This window comes from Diadema setosum, chromosome 4 (assembly GCF_964275005.1).
Source record: "Diadema setosum chromosome 4, eeDiaSeto1, whole genome shotgun sequence".
NCBI classification, from domain to species: domain Eukaryota; kingdom Metazoa; phylum Echinodermata; class Echinoidea; order Diadematoida; family Diadematidae; genus Diadema; species Diadema setosum.
The window spans coordinates 8256616-8280703 of record NC_092688.1 but is presented as its reverse complement, the minus strand read 5'-3'; the positions used below and the strand labels follow the sequence as shown (position 1 = coordinate 8280703).

At 38.1% G+C, this 24088-nt stretch overlaps 2 protein-coding genes across 2 annotated transcripts; both read left to right on the top strand.

The window, feature by feature from the left end:
* The first annotated feature begins 991 nt into the window (after window positions 1-991).
* Window positions 992-11388, top strand: LOC140226828 (SEC14-like protein 2). The gene is made up of 12 exons (XM_072307255.1): window positions 992-1045; window positions 1984-2053; window positions 2812-2855; window positions 5175-5237; window positions 6187-6280; window positions 6709-6803; window positions 7687-7785; window positions 8541-8685; window positions 9619-9725; window positions 10154-10293; window positions 10628-10779; window positions 11249-11388. Exons 1-12 carry the CDS (start codon window positions 992-994, stop codon window positions 11386-11388), a joined length of 1203 nt encoding a protein of 400 aa, XP_072163356.1.
* Window positions 11389-17160: 5772 nt separating this feature from the next.
* LOC140227464 (SEC14-like protein 2) lies at window positions 17161-24005 on the top strand. Its single transcript, XM_072307868.1, has 8 exons — window positions 17161-17214; window positions 18230-18299; window positions 19034-19077; window positions 20009-20071; window positions 20806-20899; window positions 22248-22339; window positions 23313-23418; window positions 23989-24005. Exons 1-8 carry the CDS (start codon window positions 17161-17163, stop codon window positions 24003-24005), a joined length of 540 nt encoding a protein of 179 aa, XP_072163969.1.
* Window positions 24006-24088: the final 83 nt, after the last annotated feature.

Sequence of the window (24088 nt, the reverse complement as noted above, 5' to 3'; positions counted from 1 at the left end):
TCACAATATCATTCCCCAAAATTATGTTAATAAAATTTGAAGGATGGATAGTTAACGAAAGAATGTTGAGTTGTAGGTGTTGATTTAAACATTTATAGTATTGGTTTAAAAAAAAACAGTGATAGTAATAACCTGCTGTCAAACAATCCAAACTCCGTGCTCGAACGTAAAAGCATGCAGTGTATCCACACACGAAATACAGTGTATTGATACAGTGTTTATGAAATGCTTGAGATCTTCTCACCTCTATCTCTTTCTTCATCATAATTATAATGCCGTCTAAGGATGCCTTGTCGGATAAGTAGAATCGTAACTTTGAGATCCGTCTGTTCGAGTAAATTTGCGAGTGGTCTGACGACTGTACAATTAGATCAAACAAGTACGTGGTACTAGACTTCTGACCCTTGATCTTGACATTTTTTTTTCTCCTGCTTTGTGCATTTGTGTGTGTATGTATTTGTGTGTGCGTGTGTGTGTGTCGTCTACCGCCATCCGCTGGGTCACTTTAGTCCATACCGCCGTCTTCACAGACCTGGGATGAGTTACCACTTGAGTCGTATTTGCCTTACGTCATCGGAGCTATTACTCTTTGTATACTCACCTCGCACACTTCGAGTACTATACTCCGATATGCCGCATAGGTAGGTCTAATGTATATCTTTTGTAAACATGGCGGTATGATGGCTAATCATTCACTTATCAAGCAGCCCGGACTTTGTCGTTTGAGCAGAGGGGCTCCAAGGCTTGAGCACGACCCGTATGTCTCCGATTCGCATGACGTAGATCTAATTACAGAGTCGCCGTGCTGAATTTAGCACGTTTAACGTCTTTTCGTTCATTTGCCTCCAAGGGCATAGGTCTACATACATACATTCCTCCCCACAGCATTTTCAGTCACCACGAATTATAGGCCCCCGAACGCCAGTGATTTGATCAATAATAGCATTGTGAACAATATTAGCTGGTTCTTTTTGACCGAGAGGGTATCAACATGAGTGGTCGCCCGGGAGATTTAAATGAGAAGCAGAAGGAAAAACTAGCCAAGGTAAGCGATATACTATAGTACATATTTTACAGCAACGGTTATTTTTTTCACATTTTTCTGTCCCTAGTCCACTTATTAACGTGGAGTAAGGGCAGGATTTATTGTACCTATTGTATATATGCGACGATGTATTCATGAAACTAACTATGCTCTCTCAAGCAAGCGTCTATCATATTATTAATATGTTATACCATATTTGCACGATCGAGAGAGAGAGATGTAAGTTAGTATAATCATTATACACTCTACATTGATATGGTGCTACTACAGCGCCTATCAGTGCCATTGATTGTTTCTGTGCTGTGTTCGACGAAAAAGTCACAAAGTTATATATGCATGCAGAGATACAATCAACTCCTTATTCGAAATGATTTTTTTTTTTTTGGGGGGGGGGATAAACACGGTTTCACTTCGAACTTTAAAGTTGTGGCTGAGTCCTTTACGTAAAATTGAATAGTATTCCCCAGTAGAAGAGTAGCGTGACCAAAAGATCGCTCCACTTAAAACTTATTCTTAACCACACGGCAATGCAAAAGACCTTTCTGAGGCGATCTGAGGTTGCGGGAGGCACATACTTCACTATCAAAAGATTCAAGGAGATACTAAGCCAGTGAATGGAGACACTGGCAAGTCAGCAGCTATAGGAGGATTAAAATACGAAATGTATGACGTTGTGTGTGTGTCTGTGTATCTGTGCGTGCGTGTGTGCGCGTGTTTGTGTGAATGAGTATACATGTATAAACAGGCCGTGTGTATTCTGGGTTTTGATGTCAATATTATTTCAAGCGCGACTGCAAAATCCTGGTGTTTGTTTACATGTTTACATGTACGATCACATTATTGGGGATATTTTTCTTTTCTTCTTTCTATACCTCTTGTTCTTTTTTATTGAAAAAAAAAAACACCCGTTCTATAATGTCGCTTGATCTGATTTGTAGTTCAAGGAGAGCCTAAAGGATGTTCTGGCTCCCAAGCACGATGACATGCTGTTACTCAAATTTCTGCGAGGTAAGATGAGGCAACATGCTTATATTTTCTTCGTACAGTTAATAGCGGAGAAATATATGTCCTTCTGATTTGTGCTAAGTGCTAAGTTGTAACATTATTTTAGTTTACATAGTGATGAAGAGAGCAAAATGTCCCCTCTGCTGGGCTTCTCGCTTGGGTGCACTGTGAACCAATATGACATCTGCTATACTTCTGTTTAACATGATAGCCACGAGGAAATAGCGAGACGTGAAATGTGATACTGCGAAGCTGTTAATGATCATGTATGATGGATCAAATTTTGCTTAACACAACAGCAAAACACATTACAGGTTTTGCCTTAACGTATTAAAGATAGCCATATGCCCAAAGATAAATGAAATTTTATCTCATGTCAGGCTACGAACCACAAGAGAGTTAAAAATTAAGTTCAGCATATCATTGTTGTAATTATGTATATGAACAGTCTACCAATTCAGGCATTCTAGAAAACCCCCGCGACATTGAGATAGTGATAAATCTCATCATTCCGTAGATACAGTGTGTCCTTCATCTATTCAGCTCTATTCAGTTATTTATTCTTTTTGTTTTCATTGCGTTTATTTCTAAAATTTCTATGATTTTATTCTGCAAATGTATCATCCCTCCTGATATAATTACGATGAATTGGAGAAATATTACCTGTTTGCTCATCATGTACAGCCATTCATGATCACGCCCAAATCCTCGCGTACTCCAAACTGAGAGAGACATGTAATGTTCATTCATTTCTCGTCCAGCACGCAGGTTTGACTTAAAAAAGGCAGAGCAGATGTTTCGCAAGGTACGTACACGTATTGTAGTTTTGAGGACAATACGTGAAGATCCGCGTTTAATGATAATAATTATGTTATTATACATGCGGGTACTCATTTTAATTCATTTCCACTTCGAACGTGTATTGAAAGGCCGTAGAAATCATTTATTACATTAATATGCATGAGAATGATGAATGTGTTTGTATTCATGAAAATGTAATGTCAAGACGATATCTTTATGTCACATGTCAATACCATGACCATGATCTCTTCTTCAAGTACGGTAGCAACAATGGCATTAATAATAATAATAATAATATCAGTCCAAATAATAATGACCTTTGTAAGCATTTCCGAGGGGGCAATTGACCGTAATAAGCAATACACTGTATAGGAAAGAAAAGAAAATGACAAAATAGTAAAAGGAAAGAAAAAAAAAATCCCCTCACAAGACTATGTACACGCATTCACATAATATGCACGCACCCACGTACATAATTATTTATGTGTGTGTATACCTTACACACAAATATTCATGTCATATTAAAATGAGGCTCTGGTTCCCCAATACCATCACTTTTGAGAAAGATGTATCAATGCAGGATATGTGCCATCTGTTCACTGTAGGGGCTCTATCCATTACAACAGTACGGTGAATACTTAACATTTCATTTTATGCATTGGAAAAACAACAACAACAACAACAACAACAACAACAACAACAACAACAACAAGAAAGAGAGTCCTATCCATGTGGGGATGTGGGTTACATGCATGGGATACCGGTAATATTAAGGTTCAAAATACTATGGAAGTTAAATGAAAGCAAACAAAAAGGAAACTGACCAGAAACAAATGATTTATTAGTGCCAACTATTACATATATGATTATTATTTTCATATGGAACCCCTTCTCATAGCTAATAGACAGGATTCACTCGTTTTCTGCGTATCCACTATACATCTCAACATGAATCTTCTACAAAACACTTTTGCATCTTGTTTTTCGTGAATTAATGTTGATTTGCCTTTTGAATTTACCCAATACTGCGTGACTCATACTATCAAGTTTCTTCACTTTTTATGTTTCAAGAGGCTTTTAAAATTAAAGATGACGAAACCGCAAATGAAATAATGTTATATGAGCATAGCAGCGAGTAAACTATAGGGAGATTGGCATGAAGCAATTTCATCAGAATGTGTGTGGGGCGGAGGGGTTGTCTTTTTGGGGTTTTTACCTTCCTGTAGACGTTAGATTTTGTTGCCGGAAGCCACGCCCAGATAGCAGAATCTTAATGAGTTATCTATCAATCAAGAAGGCAATTTTATGGCGCGCGTTACACCTCAGACCTTTATTCACCATGCCGCGCCATGCCCTTTTTTAACTGTGGAGTAAAGTCCACTCGTGTGCAAATACACGGCTCCAGCTGATAAAATCATTGTGCCAAAATTTATGTTTGGGTTTTAAGTAGTTTCTTTTTTCCCTTTTCTTGGTCGTTAGAGTTTGTTCCCCCATCTTTCACATCCACGTGTAACAATTACTCTGCGAAAACACGTGAGGAATTGTAATCACTAATCTTGGTAAGAGAAAAATGAATTTGGTGAATGAAAACATGGACTGGAATGCGTCTTTGAGGCAGTTTTAACATATATATGCGGTCACTGTAGAGTGGAATGATACAAAACAAGGGCTGCAGCAGCCAAGGAACAGCCAATCAGTTACGAGTTTTAAGCCGTTCCTATGGTAACTTACTAAAGTTATTGGAACGGATGATTGCAAACATTGTAATGAGATTTGCAAAGTCAATTTGTTGTCAGGCTGTGTCCAGTGTAGAGCAAGCAAAAACAAGATGTATCACAGTATACTCTGCTTCCATATCAATTTATCCAATAAGACTTGATTAAAGATATGCATGCATATATATATATATATATATATATATATATATATATATACGGGTTGTGTTCTGTGTTTGTAAAAACCACACGTGTCACAAACTCCTCAGTTTTAGATATGTAGTGAACGCCTGTACGACATATCTGCGTTTTGTGGACAGTGATTGTGAGGAAGCAGTGAAAACAGAAGGAAAAAATGCACACATTTCGCTACTTATAATTTCGCTTGGGCATTTTCTTGTGTGTTTGTGTGTGTGTGTCTTTTTTATTATTAAAGGAACCAAATGTGCAAGAGACAAGAATGCATGAAGATTTTGAAAACACCTTTTTACTCATGGTACTTGAGACCTTGAGATCCGAAGGTCCGTTTAGCTATTCATGTACTATACGAAGATTACTGTAAAACGGATGTGCAACAGAGTGTGACAGATATTTTTTTTCCCTTGCAGGACTTGGAATGGAGGAAAGAGAACAAAGTCGACACGATATTGGAGTGGTTCAACATTCCAGATGTAGGTATTCAAACTCGCTCTACTTTTCGAGGAACAGAATTTTATGCTTGTATAGATTGTTTGCCCAGTTTCCAGTTGATATATCACAGAATATGGAGAATGTGCTGACCGCTGCGGGTAGAATGCCACTATGGTCAATGGTTCTGTTGTATGATATTCGTAACAGCCTCTGCGATATTATAGCAGGATACACCGGTTTCAGCGAAAGTCCAATTTAACTGGTTTAAAACCATGTAGAGTTGATGTATATCAGACAAACAGAATGTTTTTATGTTGAATTTCACAATTTCATGAGGTCTGTGGAGCGATATTGAAAAAGAGTTTCTGTTATAGGCAGTTGATGATGGGCATGATCGATCGAAATGCGCATACTGGTATCTGCGGCCAGTATGTTTCGTGATATCGAATATATTAATGTCGTACAATGTACAGTATATCAAAAAAAAAATACAATCAGATTTTCGCATTAATAACACCCAATATGATTAAACTGTCTAAATGCTACTTCAGAGTCTTAAAATATAACATCTTAGCTCTATTTTGCAGAAAACCCCATTCAATTTTGGTGAACGGTCACAGAGAAATGTCGATTGTTGTAAAGCATGTCATGAGTCTGATTCTTCCAAGTTCAGCACTTCGATGCTCTAGTGTGTGAATACGATAGACAGAACTTGGAGGGAAGAGATTTCTGACGTCCTCTACAAAACTCCTCATTTCTCTTTGACCACTGAAGCAAATCGAATGGGGTTTTCTGTAAGATGTAGGCAATGAGCTATAATTTCATACAATGAATTTGTATTTGGATTGATTCACTATTTTTAAAGATATCATTGCGGAGGGTCCCGTTGTAATTTTGGGGGAACATACGGTATAATATGTTTTGTAGACAGTATCGTCTGGTTTCAATGGCAATCATGAAGACATTGCTTTCTTCCTTCGTTCTTTACAGGTTTTTGTAAAGTATTGGGCTGGAGGTATCACCGGTATGGACAAGGAAGGACACATTATCTACGTCGCAGATGTTGGAAATTTAGATCCTAAAGGTGAGTTTGATTGTAACTACGAAAAATAAGGGAATTCAAAAGATAAATAACTTCAATATATATATATAATAATCTATAGTCAACGAGAATACTTGTGCTTGTGCTCTCAGCAGTAAGACATGTCGAGATAACTTTCTACAGCACAGATTAGGCTAGAAATAGAGCAGATTTACGTAATTAAAATGATATGTAACAAAATCAAATTGAAAGAAGAACGTCCTCAAATGCTTACCTGTTTAACTGTAGTAGCCGTGAATATCAGTACTGTTCTGCACAGATTATATCATGCGGAGAAATTCCTGTACCCTTTTCACCCTGTGTGTGCTTTGAGCACAGAGTGGTACAGAAACCCCATAGCCTTGTACACACTGTTCAAAGTTCCCGGCACAGAAAGGGTTAATACGATTTCATATTATGTTTACTTTCAGGAATCATGTACTCGGCAAAGGTCAGCGACATACTGAAGACAAACATATACTACAATGAGGAGCTAGGGCAGCAACAGGACCAGATGTCACTGGAGGTAAGAAGCAAAACGTCGTTCGTGCATACGATATCATGATGATGCAGAAACGGCGTTCCTTAATTTTGGCCAATATGAAAAAAAAAAACACAAAACAATTGAATAGACTTAATTTCTCATACTTTTAATTGTGAGTTGTGATTTTGAATGTGATAAAAAAAAAAATCCATCCCCAAAACAACAGAATATAGTCCTCTTCTAGGTAATTTGTTGATATTAATACAAAAGATCGTTAAAAATTTGGTCTGATTGGGCCAATGTTATTTGAATATACTTGTTATTACGTATATGGTCAATGCGTTAAAGGGGAAGGCTAGTAACTGATCAGTGGGAATCAGTGGAAATGCTGGGAGTTGATTGTTCCAATCCTTATGGGATTCATTCAAGAGTTCATTGTATATCTATTGTTGTGTGAAAATGATTTGCTTCAGAATGGTCTCATATTCAAGTAATGTGCAGTTTAATGCTTCCAGGTTAGCGTCCCTGGTCAGTGACGGAGCATCAATCTGCACATTACTTGAATATGAGACCGTTCTGAAGCAAATCATTTTCACACAACAATAGATATACAATGAACTCTTGAATGAATCCTATAAGGATTGGAACAATCATCTCCCAGCATTTCCACTGATTCCCACTGATCAGTTACTAGCCTTCCCCTTTAAGGTTTGTGTCTGTCATATAGTATCAAAACTATATTTGTTTAAAAGGAGGTAGGTCAAAATAACTGCACATTTTCGTCATTTAGTCAATAGCTCATTACAATTTAATCACCCAGTGTTCCTTACGGTATTTTCCCTTCCTCTTTCATTCTAATACACTGATAGTGGTTAAATGTTCGTCTACGTTGTAATATTCTTATTCTTCTTTTTCTCTCCTGAAGAAATATGGTCGTCGTATCGAAGGAGTAACCGCCGTCATCGACCTCGAAAAGCTTGGTCTTCACCATTTGTGGAAGCCTGGTGTAGACGCTCTCCAGAAGGTATGACGGTCAAACCATTCTTGTGAAATTGTCATGGGCATGAAAACAATAAAACAAACACGGAGGAATCAAACACGAATGTTCTTGGTCCATGATCATGTTCTTAACAGAATATAGTTCATAAGAAAAATGATTAATCGGCTCTGAGAAACTAAGAAGAACCCTGAACAGAAATATAAAGTAGAACAACAAAATCGTATTATGGTATAAAGATGATAGTCATAGTATAGCATAGCACTGTTCGAAAACGTTTTAATTTTATTTCAATTTCAGTTCATTTTCATATTTCTCACGAAAATAGCATACAACCAAAAAAAAAAAAAAAAAATATATATATATATATATATATATATATATACAATACCAAAATCATACAAAGCATAAATTGACTGAAACTCCCATAGAATGTAAAACAGTCTGTATAAACATCAAGGTCTGTTTAGAGTTGGGCTTTGGTCATACAAGTAGTACGAGAAATATATGATGAAGCCTGCGTATATAAGCCTGCGTATACAAGCAAGCTTGTTCAACCGCAGGTCCCAGGATAAATCAGATAGTCATCAGATGAGATCAGATGAGGTACAGATATCTATTTAGACCTTACCATGATTAGGAGGAACTTATCAAGACGAAACGAAAAGTCAAGTAAATGTACTAAACAAAACAAAGTGAATTAGAGGATAAAATAGCTTGTTGCAGTCATTCCTCGAGGTAACATCGCTCCTCCCTCCCTGTCCTCTGACTTCACATTACAGGTAGCCGTGATCGAGGAGCAACACTATCCGGAGCTCATCCACCGATTGTTCATCGTCAACGCCCCGAAAATCTTCCCGTTGGCATACTCCCTCATCAAACCGTTCCTGCGAGAGGACACGAGGAAAAAGATCCAAGTCCTCGGAAGTAAGCAATGACCATAATTATTCACAAGCGCGCGAACTGTTTTGCGTTGTGCCCCAGAGGTGGAGCTGAAGATGGAGACCACGTGAAATAATGACACGTGACGATTACAAAAAGAAAAAAAAAAACCAGAACCAATGTTTGATACTGCCTCCCTAAGATTAAAAAAAAAAAAAGGTTTCAGTGACAATACAATTTCTGGATGAAACCGATATTAGACAATGAGTTCTTGTTAAGCCCACGCATTTCGAACTTTTTTATTTTTTTTTTGGGGGGGGGGGGTGCTCTTCGTACGAGAGCAATTTTATTATGCTCTTTCAATCCGTAGAACCTAATGGGGGGGGGGGGTATCAACGTTGGTGACACGACATTCTTGCTCCTGCGACAATTGTTCCGGTCGTACTTTTTCATTCATTCATTCATTCATTCATCTATTTTTCCATCTCTAACAAAACTTGTAAATTTATTTTGTTTTTTACATGAGATATATGTACATATTATGTCAACATTATAAAATATACTAAATTATATTTATGGAAATACAATTACCTAGGGTGAGAAAGAAAAGCCACTTTCTTCAGGGACTTTTGATTTTCTCCATGGACTTGGGGTTAGGGTTGAGGGTGTGTTTGTGAGTAGAAATTGTGTTTGGCTTAGCGTGCAGATATTTCATGGGTGCAACTGTCGCAGAAGCAAATGTCATATGACCATCAACGTTATTTGTGTCGAACAGTAACTGTATAACGATTATTCTGCTGTAACGAAAATCACATTGCACTGCCCGTCAACCTTAACAACCCATACGCCCTCACCTGTACATCTTTCAAAGTTTCTGACATCATCTTCCTATTGATGAATGCAGATGACCACTAAGAATTTATGCGGTAAAAAAGTTCATACACTCCATGACTACATGTCGTTGATTTTTTGGATTAGGTGGCTGGAAAGAAGAACTCCTGAAATACATTGATGCCGATCAGCTTCCCGCACATTGGGGCGGGACTTTGACTGATCCCGATGGGAATCCTAAATGCGAGACCTTGGTAAGTTTTTACCCATAACACGGTGGAAATTGGAGGTCTTATATACAGTATGATAGGTGTTGAGTATCTGTGCAGCATTATATGACGGCGGGATGCCAACTGACTCAACGGGAATCCAAAATGTTACATGTGTCATGAGTGAGATAATATATCTGGCACTATCTTTGTCTAAGACATACCTGTCAAGTGACGGGAATGTATATAAAACTTGGACGTTTTCCTATAATACGGGATAATAATTTCATGATGATGATAATGATATAGAATCAAGAATTACTCCGCAATAAACCAAATGGTGACTGATAAACTATGCGGTAATTTCATATTGATATCTATCTACCATTTCTGACGAAATATAAATGATGAAACAGGTCGATTCACTTTACTTTAATTCAATATTCAGCTTATGATATCTCTTCCGCTTTCAGGTCAAACCTGGCGGCAAGGTCCCGGAGTCGTTTTACTTGAAGGACCGCGAGCCTCCCCATACTCTGACCATGAAGGAAATGTCGAGAGGTGGTACCGTCGAATTGAAGTATGACATCAAAAAACCCGACAGTGTTCTCAGGTAGGCCTGTACCTTACTTAATTTTCATATTGCAGATCTCACTAAAGGTTGTAGTATTTCCTGCCACGTCAGTCAGTCAGTCAGTCAGACAGGCAGGCATTGCTGTGTGATAGTTTTGTCAATGCTTTGCTATCGGGAAAAAAAAAATACCTCTAACGCTTCACTTTGAAGTGTCACTTAAGCTGCAAAAAGCAATATATACGACGATGTTAACTGGCTTTGTTTAACCCCCTTCACTTTCTCCCTATCTCATATTCCTCCCTCTCTCTCTCTCTCTCTCTCTCTACCTCTACCTCTTCCTCTACCCCCCCCCCTTGCTCGTTGACCTGAGAAGGTACGAATTCCAGACAGACGTGAGCGACATCAAATTCGGCGTCGACCGCGTTGACGATAAAGGAAAGAAGACGCCGATCATGAAGCTGGAGAAGTACAATAGTCACATGGTCCCTGAAAACGGAGAACTCCTCATCACCGAACCAGGACTGTGTAAGTATCAATACAAAGCCCCCGGGTCTCATGAGTTAATGCAACCAGAGTCAGAATATGGCACACATCAGGCCTGTGGGGATATATGTATATATATTTTTTTCACATTTCAAGATCAATACAAACCCCCAGCTTTAAGTGAATTATAATTATGTACAAAGCCAGAACATGGCACACATCATGACACATAGGTAATAATTATCATTATCTAAGGTTCTGAAAACATATTCTGCATTTCAATAAAGCTTCCTTGGACTTTGTTTCAAGGAACACCAGTTGATGAGGGTAAATTCTAAAAATTAAATTTATTATGGGCAGAGAAAGTTTTAGCGACTATTCTTTGATTTGTGTGTCAAAATGATACTTCCAAACATTTTGTCCAGTTTCTCTTATCTCTCTCGTATACAGCATCAACAGGGACATATATCTATATTACCGGATTACTCCTCTTTTCTTTCTTTTTTTTCAGATCTAGCCAAATTTGATAACAGCAGCTGGACCAAGACGAAAAAACTGTCATACTGGTTGGAGCTCCTGGAACCAACTGACGCTGAACCCGAATTCCGCGAAATGACCGACGACTTTGCAACGATAGACGTGTCCGATTAACCCTATCTGGACTTTAGGGTCTTATATCTCCATTTGTAACGAACTTGAGGAGTTTGTCTTTGGTAGCGAGAGGGTTACCTTCAGTCAGACTGTCAGAGATCACATCCGCAGGGGCAGGGCGTGCCATCATTGAAGATGAAACTGAGAGCCCTTCACTGCCGTAAAGTGTTCTGGGGGCATTTCATGAAGCATTTTGTCCGACAAAAGTTGCTCTCAGTCAATCGGATGCAAGGATTTCAGTAGCTTGTAACAGTTTGTCAGAAAAAAAAAAATATCCGACCAAAACGCGTCATGAAATGCCCCCCTGATCTCACTCAATAATGGTTGAACCTTACCAATATGAAAATGAATATATTCCAATTTGAGGTTGTTGTTGGGAGGGTTTAGTGGGTGGGGAGGGGTGGACATCTTGCACTGAGAATTTTAATTCAGAATTCAGTATCTTAATATTGAAACAAGTCCAATACCAGCGACTGATTCCCTTAAGTAAAGTAACATTGACAACTAGGAGATGGTGTTTCATTTGATTTGTCTAAAGCTTTATTTTTTTCCAGTCATTATGAACATTTGCAAGTCTTAATGTTGGTAGCAACCAAACGTTTGGTTTCTTTTTTGTTGGTCCAACCAAGATTAAGTGTCAATTTTCTCACATTGAGCGTTTTGAAAGTTTTTGAGTCGTTGAGGTACATAAGGAGATATTCTAATCTGAAAAAAAAAAAAAACTATTTCCACAAATAAAAAAAAAAAGTCGGGACATTTTTTTTTTTTTGGGGGGGGGGGATGGGGATGGGGAGGCGGTATAGAATACTTAATAATTATTAACACACTGCATTTACCTGGAAAGTCTTCATGCCCATCTTTAAAGATTTGCTTTGTGTAAACATACGTTTGGTAGATGGAACAATCGGTCGGTATATTGTCTACTGTATAAATGGTAGTTGGTTTATATGGCTACGAACATGACAATAGCAATGGTTTAGGTACAAGTCAGGGCAAAATGCCACTACCTGCACTGACCTGTACGAACCGAACCATTGTAAAAACAGCGTGTGTGAGTTCATTGCCAGTGCGTGTTGGATTTTTTTCTTATTCCTATCATTGATCATTTGCATGACAAACTATACCTCTCATCTCGGAAGCTGCAACTTGTGTTTTATATAAAATATTTATGAAAAATATAAGATGATGAAATAACTCCTCCACGAGCACATACCCAGACTAAGAAAAGCATCAACAGCAGCACACACACACACACACACATACACACACACACTCGTTTTTATATATGTATTTACATATATATTCACATATGTGTGTATATGTTTATACATAATTTGTATACACGTATGTGATATATATTCATGTACAAATACATGTATGCCCTGTAGACAGATTATACAGATAATGTGTACTGCAGGCGTAATACTTGATATCCCAAACGAGACTTAACAATAGCTTTCCACAGATATTCCCTTACGCTAAGGGAAAATATTGTCTCGAGGAGAAATATAACTCCTAAGGGACTGTCAAGTATCATTATTGTTACAACAATGGGCAAGGCAATATTTGTCATATCGACATAGATGCACATCATTTTATTCTGCAGCCCCTTCGCGACGGGTCGGCAGCCGGTCAAATTCTAGAATTTGTGTATTTAATTACCTGACCTGCTCGCAATATAAAAATTTCGACCCTCTCTGCATTGTCATGTGAGTGCATTTTATGAGCAATCACGGTCCAGTGTTTATGTGAACCCTACATATATATACAAAGATTTGATATAATGTGCTGGAAATTATCCATTAAGTAACCTTATTGTGAATAAAGATATTTTTGATCATTGATTTCGCTTCTTGCCTTTGTCCAGTTTGTTAACTGCTAATAGCAGCGAATACATTATTTGGCTTATTATGTACCGGGAGGTTTCAGCGTATGAACATAATTATTGAGTTGAAATTGAATTATTTTGAATTGGAATTGAAATTGAAATTGAACTTGTATATTAATTTCAAGATGATTCACAATCATTTGACGTCAAGACTATGGTCTGGTTAATTATTCCATTGGGGTAGTGAAGTTGAACCAAATGTGTAATGCTTGAGCTTTGTGTATAGGCCTATATGCACTCCTTCATTATTCCTGTAGCTTCGATAACAAATGTATGTATGTATGTATGTATGTATGTATGTATGTATGTATGTATGTGAGTGTGTGTGTGTGTGTGTGCGTTTTGAATATGATTAGGATGTCTGCAAAGGCAATTTTTTTCTAGTCTACTTCGACTTAAAGTTATATTATCCGTTCAAAAGTTTCGCCGTTACTATACGCACATAAAAAAACGACAACATACTGTGTTATAGTCAAAACCTCCAGATTCTTTTATTTCAGTTGATTCATTTTGATTTTCATGTCAACAACAAAGAATATAAGTGTAGAGAACAAGTAAATAAAAGAGCAATATGCATATTCTGCATACATCGAGATAAGGTACAAACACATGCACGAAATGTTAAGCCTAGATGCATAGTATTTACTAAAATGTTGAAAATGTTGAAAAAGATTCTTCACATGTTTTACAATTTCGTTGTTCTTGATATAAGTGTTTTTGTGTAGAAGCCTGTTTATGATGGTTCCTTGCCTTAGTTGTCATAGATATAGAGGCGAGGCTGATTGGGAAGGAATGGGCGCGAAGAAAGTGTCAGAAATACAATATACTACGTTGGCGTCAAATTGTGTGCCATCGGCTCAACAGTTTCTGTGATTTGGGACTGTGTGATATAGGGGTGATGCACAGCGATTTTTATGCGTCTTTCTCAAAGTGCATTGTGCGTTTAATGCTGATGCCCAAGCTTTTACTGAACAAAGGGCGTTGCATATCTAAAACTGTTATCCTATTTTCGGATCGAATCGGCAAACTTCCTGCGTTATTACTTATGCTCTTGAATCAGTTATCACCGAGTTATCAACCAGGTCAGTGTAGGAGTCGCGACAAGCACTCAAGGGCACTCAAACTTTACCCTTGTAACAAGATATTTGATACGAACCCCCAAAATAATTCGACCTGCGAAAGGTAAGCGGTGAAACTTCTCGTGCTTCAGGTTCGCTCTGACCCGGCTTAGACGGGAAGAATTTATTCTAAGGGCTGAATCTTTGGAAATTGATATTCTTTGGTATTGTGGGTTTTCCCAGATTTTTTTTTTTTTTTTTTTTTTACAAAGTGTGTGTTGGGGGGGGGGGGGGCTGCAGCCCCCGGTTCCGCGGCCTATGAGGTAAGCCGAATGTAATCGCCGCCATTACAAATAACGAAGGCGTCATCGAAAAAAGAAAAAGAAAAAAAGAAGTGAAGTAGAAGAAATCAGTAGTAGGGCAGCTACGAATTATCTGAAAAGTCGATTTCAGACAGTGCAATCTGGGGGGAGGGGGGAGGCATTTCATGAAGCGTTTTGGTCGGATATGTGTCTGACAAATTGTGATTTAGCTACTGAAATCCTTTCATAAGATGTGATTGGCTGACAGCAAATTTGTCCGACCAATTTGTCAGACAAAACGCTTTATGAAATGCCCCCCTGTAGTGCTTTGTCTAACTAGACAGAAAACATGAATGGCATGAAAATTATTCAACCACCCTGAATGTGACACAAATGGAATCTTTCGGTAAGATTTTTGCAGAATTTCAGCGATCTATACCTCTGTGTCATACTCCTGGTGGCGTTATGACGTTGGAGGCGCACTTCTGCATCAATCGCTACACCTGTACGTGATTGAAAAATGTAGATTATTATTCCCTTTCATAGGAGAGAGACCTGTAGATGTTAAGAGGTTTTTTATGAAAATTTTGATTGACCATTGTGTTTTTTTTTTCTGTTTTACTTTGCTTTGTTTTTGTTTGGAATGAGTGAAAATAAGATTTTGTCTGCGGTGCCGGATAATGACCAAAAATATCCAAAATTACGTTTTGTCTGTTCACTCACAGGATATTTAGTATAGAGGAGGATCCATGTAGGCCCAATAACGGAGCCCGCTTTCACTGCATTAAATGTAGCATAATTTGGGCGTTTACTCGTTGTTGCTTTCGGAGCTTGTGGCGTTGTCAAATTAACCAGAATCTATAAGACCCAACCATTAACCAGAATGAGCATATTTTCTTCTGATTTTACTCTATTAACCAAAGTTATCTTGAACATGGTGTGAGATTGCAATTTAAATCGAGACGATTTTCAAGTGTATTGTCGTGCAAAAAAAAAAAATGTACCTTATGATGATTTTCATGTTTCTACCTCCTTCCCACCCGCGCAAAAATAAACAGAAAAGAATGAAACTTTCATCAATCACTCTTTTCATAACAATATCCCTGTCTTGTGTCTTCCAATTGAACTGAACCTGGACACTGCATGGTTCAACCTCTCTAGATAAGATGATATCCTCTTGTTCAGGAACGCAAATTCTAATTGACTGTCCGATCGCCCTAGATCTGAGGGCTTAGTGGTAAAACAAAAAGGTCATCTTCCAGAGAATGCCAAACCTGTTGCTTGCTGTAAGGCTATCCCGGGGACACAGTAAAGGTCTTACGCATGCAGTGTCACGGGAGGCAGAGGATAAGTCCACTGTTAAACCATTTTTATGTGGGTATTCCTTCCTTCCAATTTTTATACAATCACCTGTAGAACATTGCAAACTAATGTTAGTTCTCTCACCGGAAACCACTCTATGACACTGAGTCAACAGGTATATGTATGGCTGTGCGAGTGTGTGTGTGCGAGTGTGTGTGTGTGTGTGTGTGTGTGTGTGTGTGTGTGTGTGTGTGTGTGTGTGTGTGTGTGTGTGTGTGTGTGTGTGTGGTGTGTGTGTGTGTGTGTGTGTGTGTGTGTGTGAGTAAAGGGGTGCTATATGTATCTATGTTGGTCGTCCTACGTGATATTATTGTGTACAATGCGGGAGGGAGGGGACTTGTGTTCCAGTCGATAACTGTTCGTAATATAAGGCCGTGCATATAACAGTTTTCCAGAATTTTGGCTTTTTTTAATTCTTTCTCTACCAAGTGCAACAGTCATGCCAGCTAATGGAGTGTGCCTTTGGTAAAAGCATTGGTATAGGGCAGGTAACAGTCTCATTAAACTGCAGACGATGGTAACTTATACTATGAGTTTGTCTCTTTTATTTTTGCATTATATGGGAAAGGGGTGACACTTCAATCACTGCGTAGTTTACGCTAATGGGGACCCACAATGAAAACATGATAAAATAAGCCATATTTTCTATCCTGTATAATGTAGAGAATAATAGTTCAGGAAAAGGGTATATTGTGAGATGACAAATTTCCGGATTTAGGTTTCTAGTTCCAGCCCGTTCTCTACTATATAAACACGTTATCCGAAACAAATTGTGTCATCCCAGAGATATAAACCTGAAATCAAAACAAGGCAGAGTATAGGATCAAGTCGACCTTTGATGGACTTTGTGTTCGCGTCTAATTACTCAGTAATTAGCCCTCCGGGAGTGATTTCAACCTTGCAACCGTGGATTGTTTACTATCGAACCCTCCTCCATTTTCTGATAAATTTGCCGAATTGTGTGGACAGTTGACACATCGTTGGGCTCTCGTGTCGCTGTTGCTATACAGACAGGAACAGATGCCATTTTGAGACCGGTTTATCTGGCAGTTCGTTGGCTTGGCGACGGCTCAATTCCTCTCTTCTCGAGGCGAGACTTTTAGACATTGTTTAACTGCTTTTTGTCTCTTCAGCTGGATTCTGAAAAAGCTTTCCCGCCAATATGAGTGGATTTCCCGGCGACTTATCGGACAGCCAGAGGGAGAAGCTGACAAAGGTAACAACAATAACCTTTGCACATTTTATTTTTCTGCTCAACGCGTCTTTAGTGTGACACACCCCCTTAATCATACCAATTCCTATCCAGGTAGACTTGTTTTGATAACTATAGTTTCAAGTCTGTCCTATGGGCCCTATTACGCTATATTATGATTTTTTTTAAAAAGTTCGAATAGATGATGACGAGATAATGGGTTTGGAAACTATTCTCTACAGCTGAAATGGGAGAAAGAGTTGATTAGTAAGTGTTAACATAATTTACGTTAACCTGAACATTGTACATACTGCCATTAAAAGGGGCTTGCCCCCTCCCCTTCACACACACACACACACACGCACACACACACACACACACGCACACACACACACACAAACACACACTAGAAAAAAAATGTACATTCAAGAACTCACTGCAGTGATGATAGAGTGGTTTCCGTTGATCATAAATATGATTTATTGTATCATGCAGTTCATAAAAATTCCTTTTGATTATGAGAACTAATATACCAATATCAGTCGTGTGCATTGATTTCATGAGTGTTTTCAAAGTCGTCTCCATGCGCTTTGGCCGTGTCCACATTCTAATTCCGCCTCTCTATATAGTATAATGCGTTCCATTGGTTTGGATTACACTGGTCCTGCGTATACATCGATAGGATTATTCTACCGGGTGCTGTTCGTTATTCCGAAGGTTCGATATTCCGAAGGTTCGTTATTACGAAGGTTCGTTAATCCGAAACACGCAAATTCCCTATACCTAGAGGTTCGTTAATCCGAAAATGAAAAAGGGTTCGTTAATCCGAACATTTGTGGCATTATTCCGAAGGTTCGTTATTCCGAAGATTTGTTCATCCGAAAATGAAATTCGGAAAAACGAACCTTCGGAATAAGGAATCTTCGGACTGAAGAGCCTTCGGAATAACGAACCTTCGGAATAACGAGCTGTACACCATTCTACCAGACACCACTGTTTTTAGTTGTCATACTATGTTTGTTTTATTTTTACCTATTAGTTTAAGGACAATCTGAAAGATGTCTTGAAACCAGATCATGACGACGTTCTCCTCCTCAAATATCTTAGAGGTAAGTGATCCGTCTTAAAGACTTATGTAGACGACATTATGATAGCTGACCGTCTGACACTACGAATGAGTAAGAAAACATTAGCCTGAAGTGGGAAAAAGAGAAAATAACATACCTCCGTAATATAGACATGTCTATAACAGTCTGTGGGGCCACAAAACGTGTCAAGTAAGGAATGAATGACTGAATAAAACCTTAAATAACCTTTGGAAAGAAAACTGTCATAGCCATTGGAGACCTGTTTGTGTATTTTGATGGTGTTTGAGATGGTGGATGGAGAAGGTCAATCTTTGACCACTGGATTACCAATGATGACCACCCTTCAACCTTTCAAGAAAATCTCGTTGCTGCATGTAGACGGTATGGCAACATGGTGTAGTCGCGATAATACTCTCGCATCAAGTGTACGGCTTACTCAACAACCAGGCATGTTTTTACAGTAATCTATTTCCGTAGAGTGAATATTATAGAGGTAAAATTCTACCTTCTGGAAGTCTCTTCAGAGCTTTCTGGGTTCTAATCTTGACACTTGTATTGTTCTTCGCGAAGTAAGGAATCCCTTCACATCGTGCATTTCTAACATCAACGGATTCATGTTACCACTATACGTCGACATGGTTTTCCCTTTGAGGTGAACGTTGGATTACGCGATTATTCAGATTTCCCTTACTCTGGTTATATTATTTACGTCGTCAGACAGTAATACTTTTCTTCTTTCCTCTATATATTCAAAGCGAGAAGATTCGATTTGAAGAAGTCGGAGAAAATGTTCAGAAAGGTAAGTGGGCACAAGTAAGTTTATCATTCATTCTGCTTAACATCTTTAATATAAAATGGTGGACACGTTCAATATCGACTGCAATCGGGTATCTTTTACAGCTCAAGGTGCTCTATCTCTGGCAAAATATGCGGCAAAGAAGAGAATATTGATGCAGAAGGGAAAGATGTGCTGTAAGAAACTGTTATTTTTCAATTCTCTATACTTTTGTATTACGTATAATAAGTCTTGTCCTCCTTGGGCTGATATACATAGTGCCAGGATTTGCAGAGCATAGGTATTATTGTTCCAAGTTCATCGTGTCACTGCCTGCATCCAGGGATAGCTTTGTGGTAATGTCCTTGCCCGGGAAGCAGTCGATGACAGGATCGAATCCCACGGGTTTCGTTTTCCCGATATATGATTGTTAGAATTTTAGATCAGCAGTTGTGAAAAAAGAAATACAGTGGTTGACAAATAGAAACAATTTTCTATAGTGTATACAATGCAGCCCTCTTTTTCTTTTTCTCTGCCAAAATCTGATTTATTATTAGGATTGTTTGTACTTGCTTTTCTAATACAAATCATTATATTAAACTGACACCAGAACCAAACCAAACAAACAAACAACAAACAAACAAAACCAAAAAAAAAACACCCAAAAACAAAACACGAAAGGAAGCTAACAAACACGTAATCCCCCCCCCCCGTTTCATTGCCGATATCATTTTCATATATATTTACGTATGTATTTAATGCCTTTCCTCTTATCTGCAGACAAATGCTAGATGTAAAGAGATATTGTAAGTGTACTCTATTCACACCTTCGTATAGCACAAACTGTGTATCAAAAACTTCAATGCGATATTGAGTTATTATGGTAAAAATTGCTATTTCTTTCTTTAATTACTTCATGCAATCTGTCATTTTCTCTGATAAAATTTCCTAACAGACTCTGGAATGGAGAGCTGAGAACAAAATCGACACCATCTTGGATTGGTTCAAAGTTCCTGAGGTGAGAGTGTACAGTGCTTTCAAATTTTGATTCTCTGGGCATATCGCTTCTCAATCGATGTTGTAGGCACCATACCAAACTTTAGCCAAACATACAGGACGTTTGTATGTCGATTACATGACTTTGTATTACCGTACTTTGTGAGATGTATTCAGAAAAGGGGGTTTATTTTAAGCGCATGTCTGAGATTGACAATATATGTGAATAATTTAATGTTAGTGATAGAAAAGTTACTGAGATATAAAGTCAACATCTTGGTATGGGTCACACCTACAACATTTCAATTGTAGGTTGTCTTGTGTCACCGGCATTGCAAGTTAGTCTGTAATCACATCTTATGAAATGTAAATGCCGATCATATTTTCTTTGTTTGAGGAGTGTATTAATAAAAAGACATCCAATATCATAATAGTCTTGCTTACAGTCATATCTCTATAACGATACACCGAATAACGCATAATTGCCCCAATTCGCCGCTTCATAATGTTGAACTAATCTAGATTTTTGACATTCTTATTTTTAATTAGATATGACATGCTCAAACCGAGTGGAGCAGAAGTAAAACACAACTTACAAATGACTCATTAATAGACGGATTGCGCAAGTGGAGCTATTATAATTTTGCATATCACCACTCCCTAACATTTCGGGGGCCTTATTTCAGCAACATGTTTTCGCCACTTGCGGTTTTTGATTGTTCATAATTTATGTAACATCATGCTGTTTACTGACAGGTGTTCAACACATATTGGTGTGGAGGTGTTTGCGGATTGGACAAGGAGGGTCACGTGATATTCGTGACACCAATTGGCAACATTGACCCAAAAGGTTAACACTTTTCTTCCTATCTAACATAATGAATTCAATATGACTGACTTCAACTCATAAGCACTGATTACTTGAAATACAATTAATTCAATTTTATACAGTTCAATTCAATGATGTTATTTCAAATCAACAAAATGTAGGCTAACATACATAAGTGAAAATTGCGAGCTACAGAAAACTTTCGATAACAAAAGAGTCTCCCGAATGCATGATACGAAGGTGGTCCAATTTGATAGGCCCTATTATAAGGAGACTCATGCTAGCTCTACTGTTAACAATAATTGCACCATACAATTTTATTGTGTATACCTAGATACCTGTAGTGATCTTCCCGAGAAATAACACGTTTAAATATGAATATTCTCTCGCATATTGTAATGTTGGTACAATTCCTGTACAAGGATAATGATATGACAAAGAACAGATGGTTATGGCGGCACTTGTTAAAAGTTAATCATTGTCGTCACCAGTAGAACCTTCATCAGGTCCGGTTTATTAAAACTTTGATGTGCTCATGTGGACGTGACGCAATGTCCAAAAGTCATGCAACCTAGGGATCATTTCTTTTTTAGCAAGAATGGTTTAACTGAAGTGTCCGAGCCGCCAGAGTACTACTATGTGGAGTGGGTCCAGAAAGCAATGAAGACATCCGGGTATCCACACTTGCACTTTGAACAGTCATTGTTGTCATAGCGATGAAGAAACAAGAAGCAACGAAAAAATATACGATTAACTCCGTCAGATTCTCCACCCAACATCTCCTTCGGGTATACCCACACATGCACAGAACGAAAACCTACAACTAACGAGCTTTTCCATTTACTGTTGTCACTCCTTCTTTTTTTTTTTTTTTTTTTTAGTTCTCATCTTAACATCAACCGTTCCAAAGAAAATATAAAGTAAAGCAAAATAAAAATAAAGAGAAAATTCCCATCGGCAACCCTCCCCTTGGTAACATTTATGATCCATTTTTGATAGAATACTTCGTTATTATTTACTTTAGTCGTATTTGATGTAATGTAGGTATGTTTTTATGTATATCAACCACACTGAGATTTCTGTCTTTTCTGAAATATACTCTGTATAAACGTGCTATTGTTGCCATTAATGTTCTGTCAATCCTCAAATGTGAACAGTTTATCTGATAATGCTATGTCAAAACGAAATCCCTGACTGTATCAATATCGAGTGGAAAAATGTTAACTCAAAGCATATTCCTTGCTTCAATATCTGTCTCTTTCTATTCCCTCAATCTCTCCACATGAACTCTTTTTATTCGCCCTAATCTTTGGGATGCCCCCCCCCCCCCCTCTCTCTCTCTCTTGTTCACTTTCGTTTGTCTGTGCAGGAGTTCTCTTCTCTGCCAAAGCGAGTGATATTCTGCGGACGTACACATATTTCTTGGAATACCAACTCCTAAAGCACAGAGAATACTCCAAGGTGACTCAATGCACAGTGGTGTAGTTATAATATAACTGTAGTATAACTGATAAGCATGACATTAAAACTGTCTATATGACGCTGACGTAAAGAGGATACCTACCTTTCGTGACCACTTGTAGAAGTATCCGTCGTATATAGCGTCAATAAACATCTTAATGCATATACTTTGTACATAAACGAGCTGTAGATCTGCGATGCGAACCCTTAGACGATGTTATTTAGGCAAAATATTTTTTAAAAATGGTGTTCTGCACATTGTTCATTCCGGGAGGAGACGTCGTCTTGGCGTTCGCGTCGAACATCAAAATTTCGTTATTGACACAAACGCACACAAACTCAAAATCAACAGAGAGGCACATAATTATGCACACATGTTACATGCAAATACTCAACCTTGTCTTTGTATCTTTTTTATTGCCTTGCAAATACTATTGCACAGATAATAACTCACTGGAATGAGTGGGCATTTTCATATATATATATATATATATATATATATATATATATATATATCCGTTAACTACCTAACCGCCCTGTTCAATGCCAAACTGTCTACAAGATTCTCGACGAGATTTAAATGAGTTAATCACGTACCGTAGTTTTTTGGACTATGGTTATCTCAAAAGAGTAAATGTAAGGCACGAATTAGCGAAATAATACTCTCCAGACGGAAATGTCAAAGAAAAAAATAATTCATAAGTATACAGCTCAGTCATGGGCTTTATACTTTTGTGTGAATTGCCTCGATATCTAGATAAATACAAAAATGGCCGAAAATCGTAACAACAGGAAAATATGAATTCAATAATGGATTTTGTCATGACATTATAATCAAAGGGCAATATAATACAGGGTGATCCGAGTAAAACTATGAATTTGATACCATTTGATAAACCTATAGGGACCTCCTATAGTGAGTGTCGGTGATTTAAGTTTAAACCAGTCTGTTTTGTGTCTGATTACCTTCCAGAAAGCTGGTAGGTACGTGGAGGGTTCCCTGATGATCTTTGACCTGGAGAACATGGGCGTCCATCATCTCTGGAAGCCGGGCTTGGATCTCTTCATCAAGGTGATAAGTGGGACTGGGAGGGAGGCATTCTGGTCACCATGGTTTAAACATTAAGTTTTGTCTCTTTATAAACGTGCACTTCATGCAATTATTTATATTTTGGGCAAGTTGATGGAATCAAACTCATATTAACAAGAGAGATGATTCTTCGTCGCGTATCTCACAGATCCTTGCAAAAATTAATTTTCAATATCGTTATCATGTCGTTATCATAATAAATTTCGTTTTGTTTTTCGATTGCAGAAGACTGCCACACATCATTTCATTTTCATGATGAGCGAAGTAACTGTCGATAAGTCATTTCAATGATTCGTACCTCGAATATTATTTTTCACATGCTTTAACAAGATATCCAAACATTGTCATATGCAATTAATGTTTAAAAAAAAAAAACCTCGTTCCATCCCAATTCTGAAATCCCCATAGACTGTGAACATGGCTTGCAAGTTTCCCATGGGCAAACGGTTAAGAAGAACAAAATCAGTCCATGGATCTGCTTTAACACACATGACTTCAGCAAGATAGACATCTGCCTAACGCTTTGTACATGGTCTTACTGTCTTGTACACCCATGTAGGCAGCGGCTCTCGCTGAGCAGCACTATCCCGAGTTGATTCACCGACTCTACGTGATCAAGGCTCCCAAGATCTTCCCCGTCACCTACTCCCTCATCAAAC

Bases quoted from the DNA above. Each gene is read 5' to 3' on its own strand.
- LOC140227464 (XM_072307868.1), top strand. From the start codon at position 17,161: ATGAGTGGATTTCCCGGCGACTTATCGGACAGCCAGAGGGAGAAGCTG. The intron at 19,078-20,008 runs GTAAGTGGGCAC...ATTTCCTAACAG, and splicing joins CGGAGAAAATGTTCAGAAAG to ACTCTGGAATGGAGAGCTGA. The intron at 20,072-20,805 runs GTGAGAGTGTAC...GTTTACTGACAG, and splicing joins ATTGGTTCAAAGTTCCTGAG to GTGTTCAACACATATTGGTG.
- LOC140226828 (XM_072307255.1), top strand. From the start codon at position 992: ATGAGTGGTCGCCCGGGAGATTTAAATGAGAAGCAGAAGGAAAAACTA. The intron at 5,238-6,186 runs GTAGGTATTCAA...CGTTCTTTACAG, and splicing joins AGTGGTTCAACATTCCAGAT to GTTTTTGTAAAGTATTGGGC. The intron at 10,780-11,248 runs GTAAGTATCAAT...CTTTTTTTTCAG, and splicing joins CATCACCGAACCAGGACTGT to ATCTAGCCAAATTTGATAAC.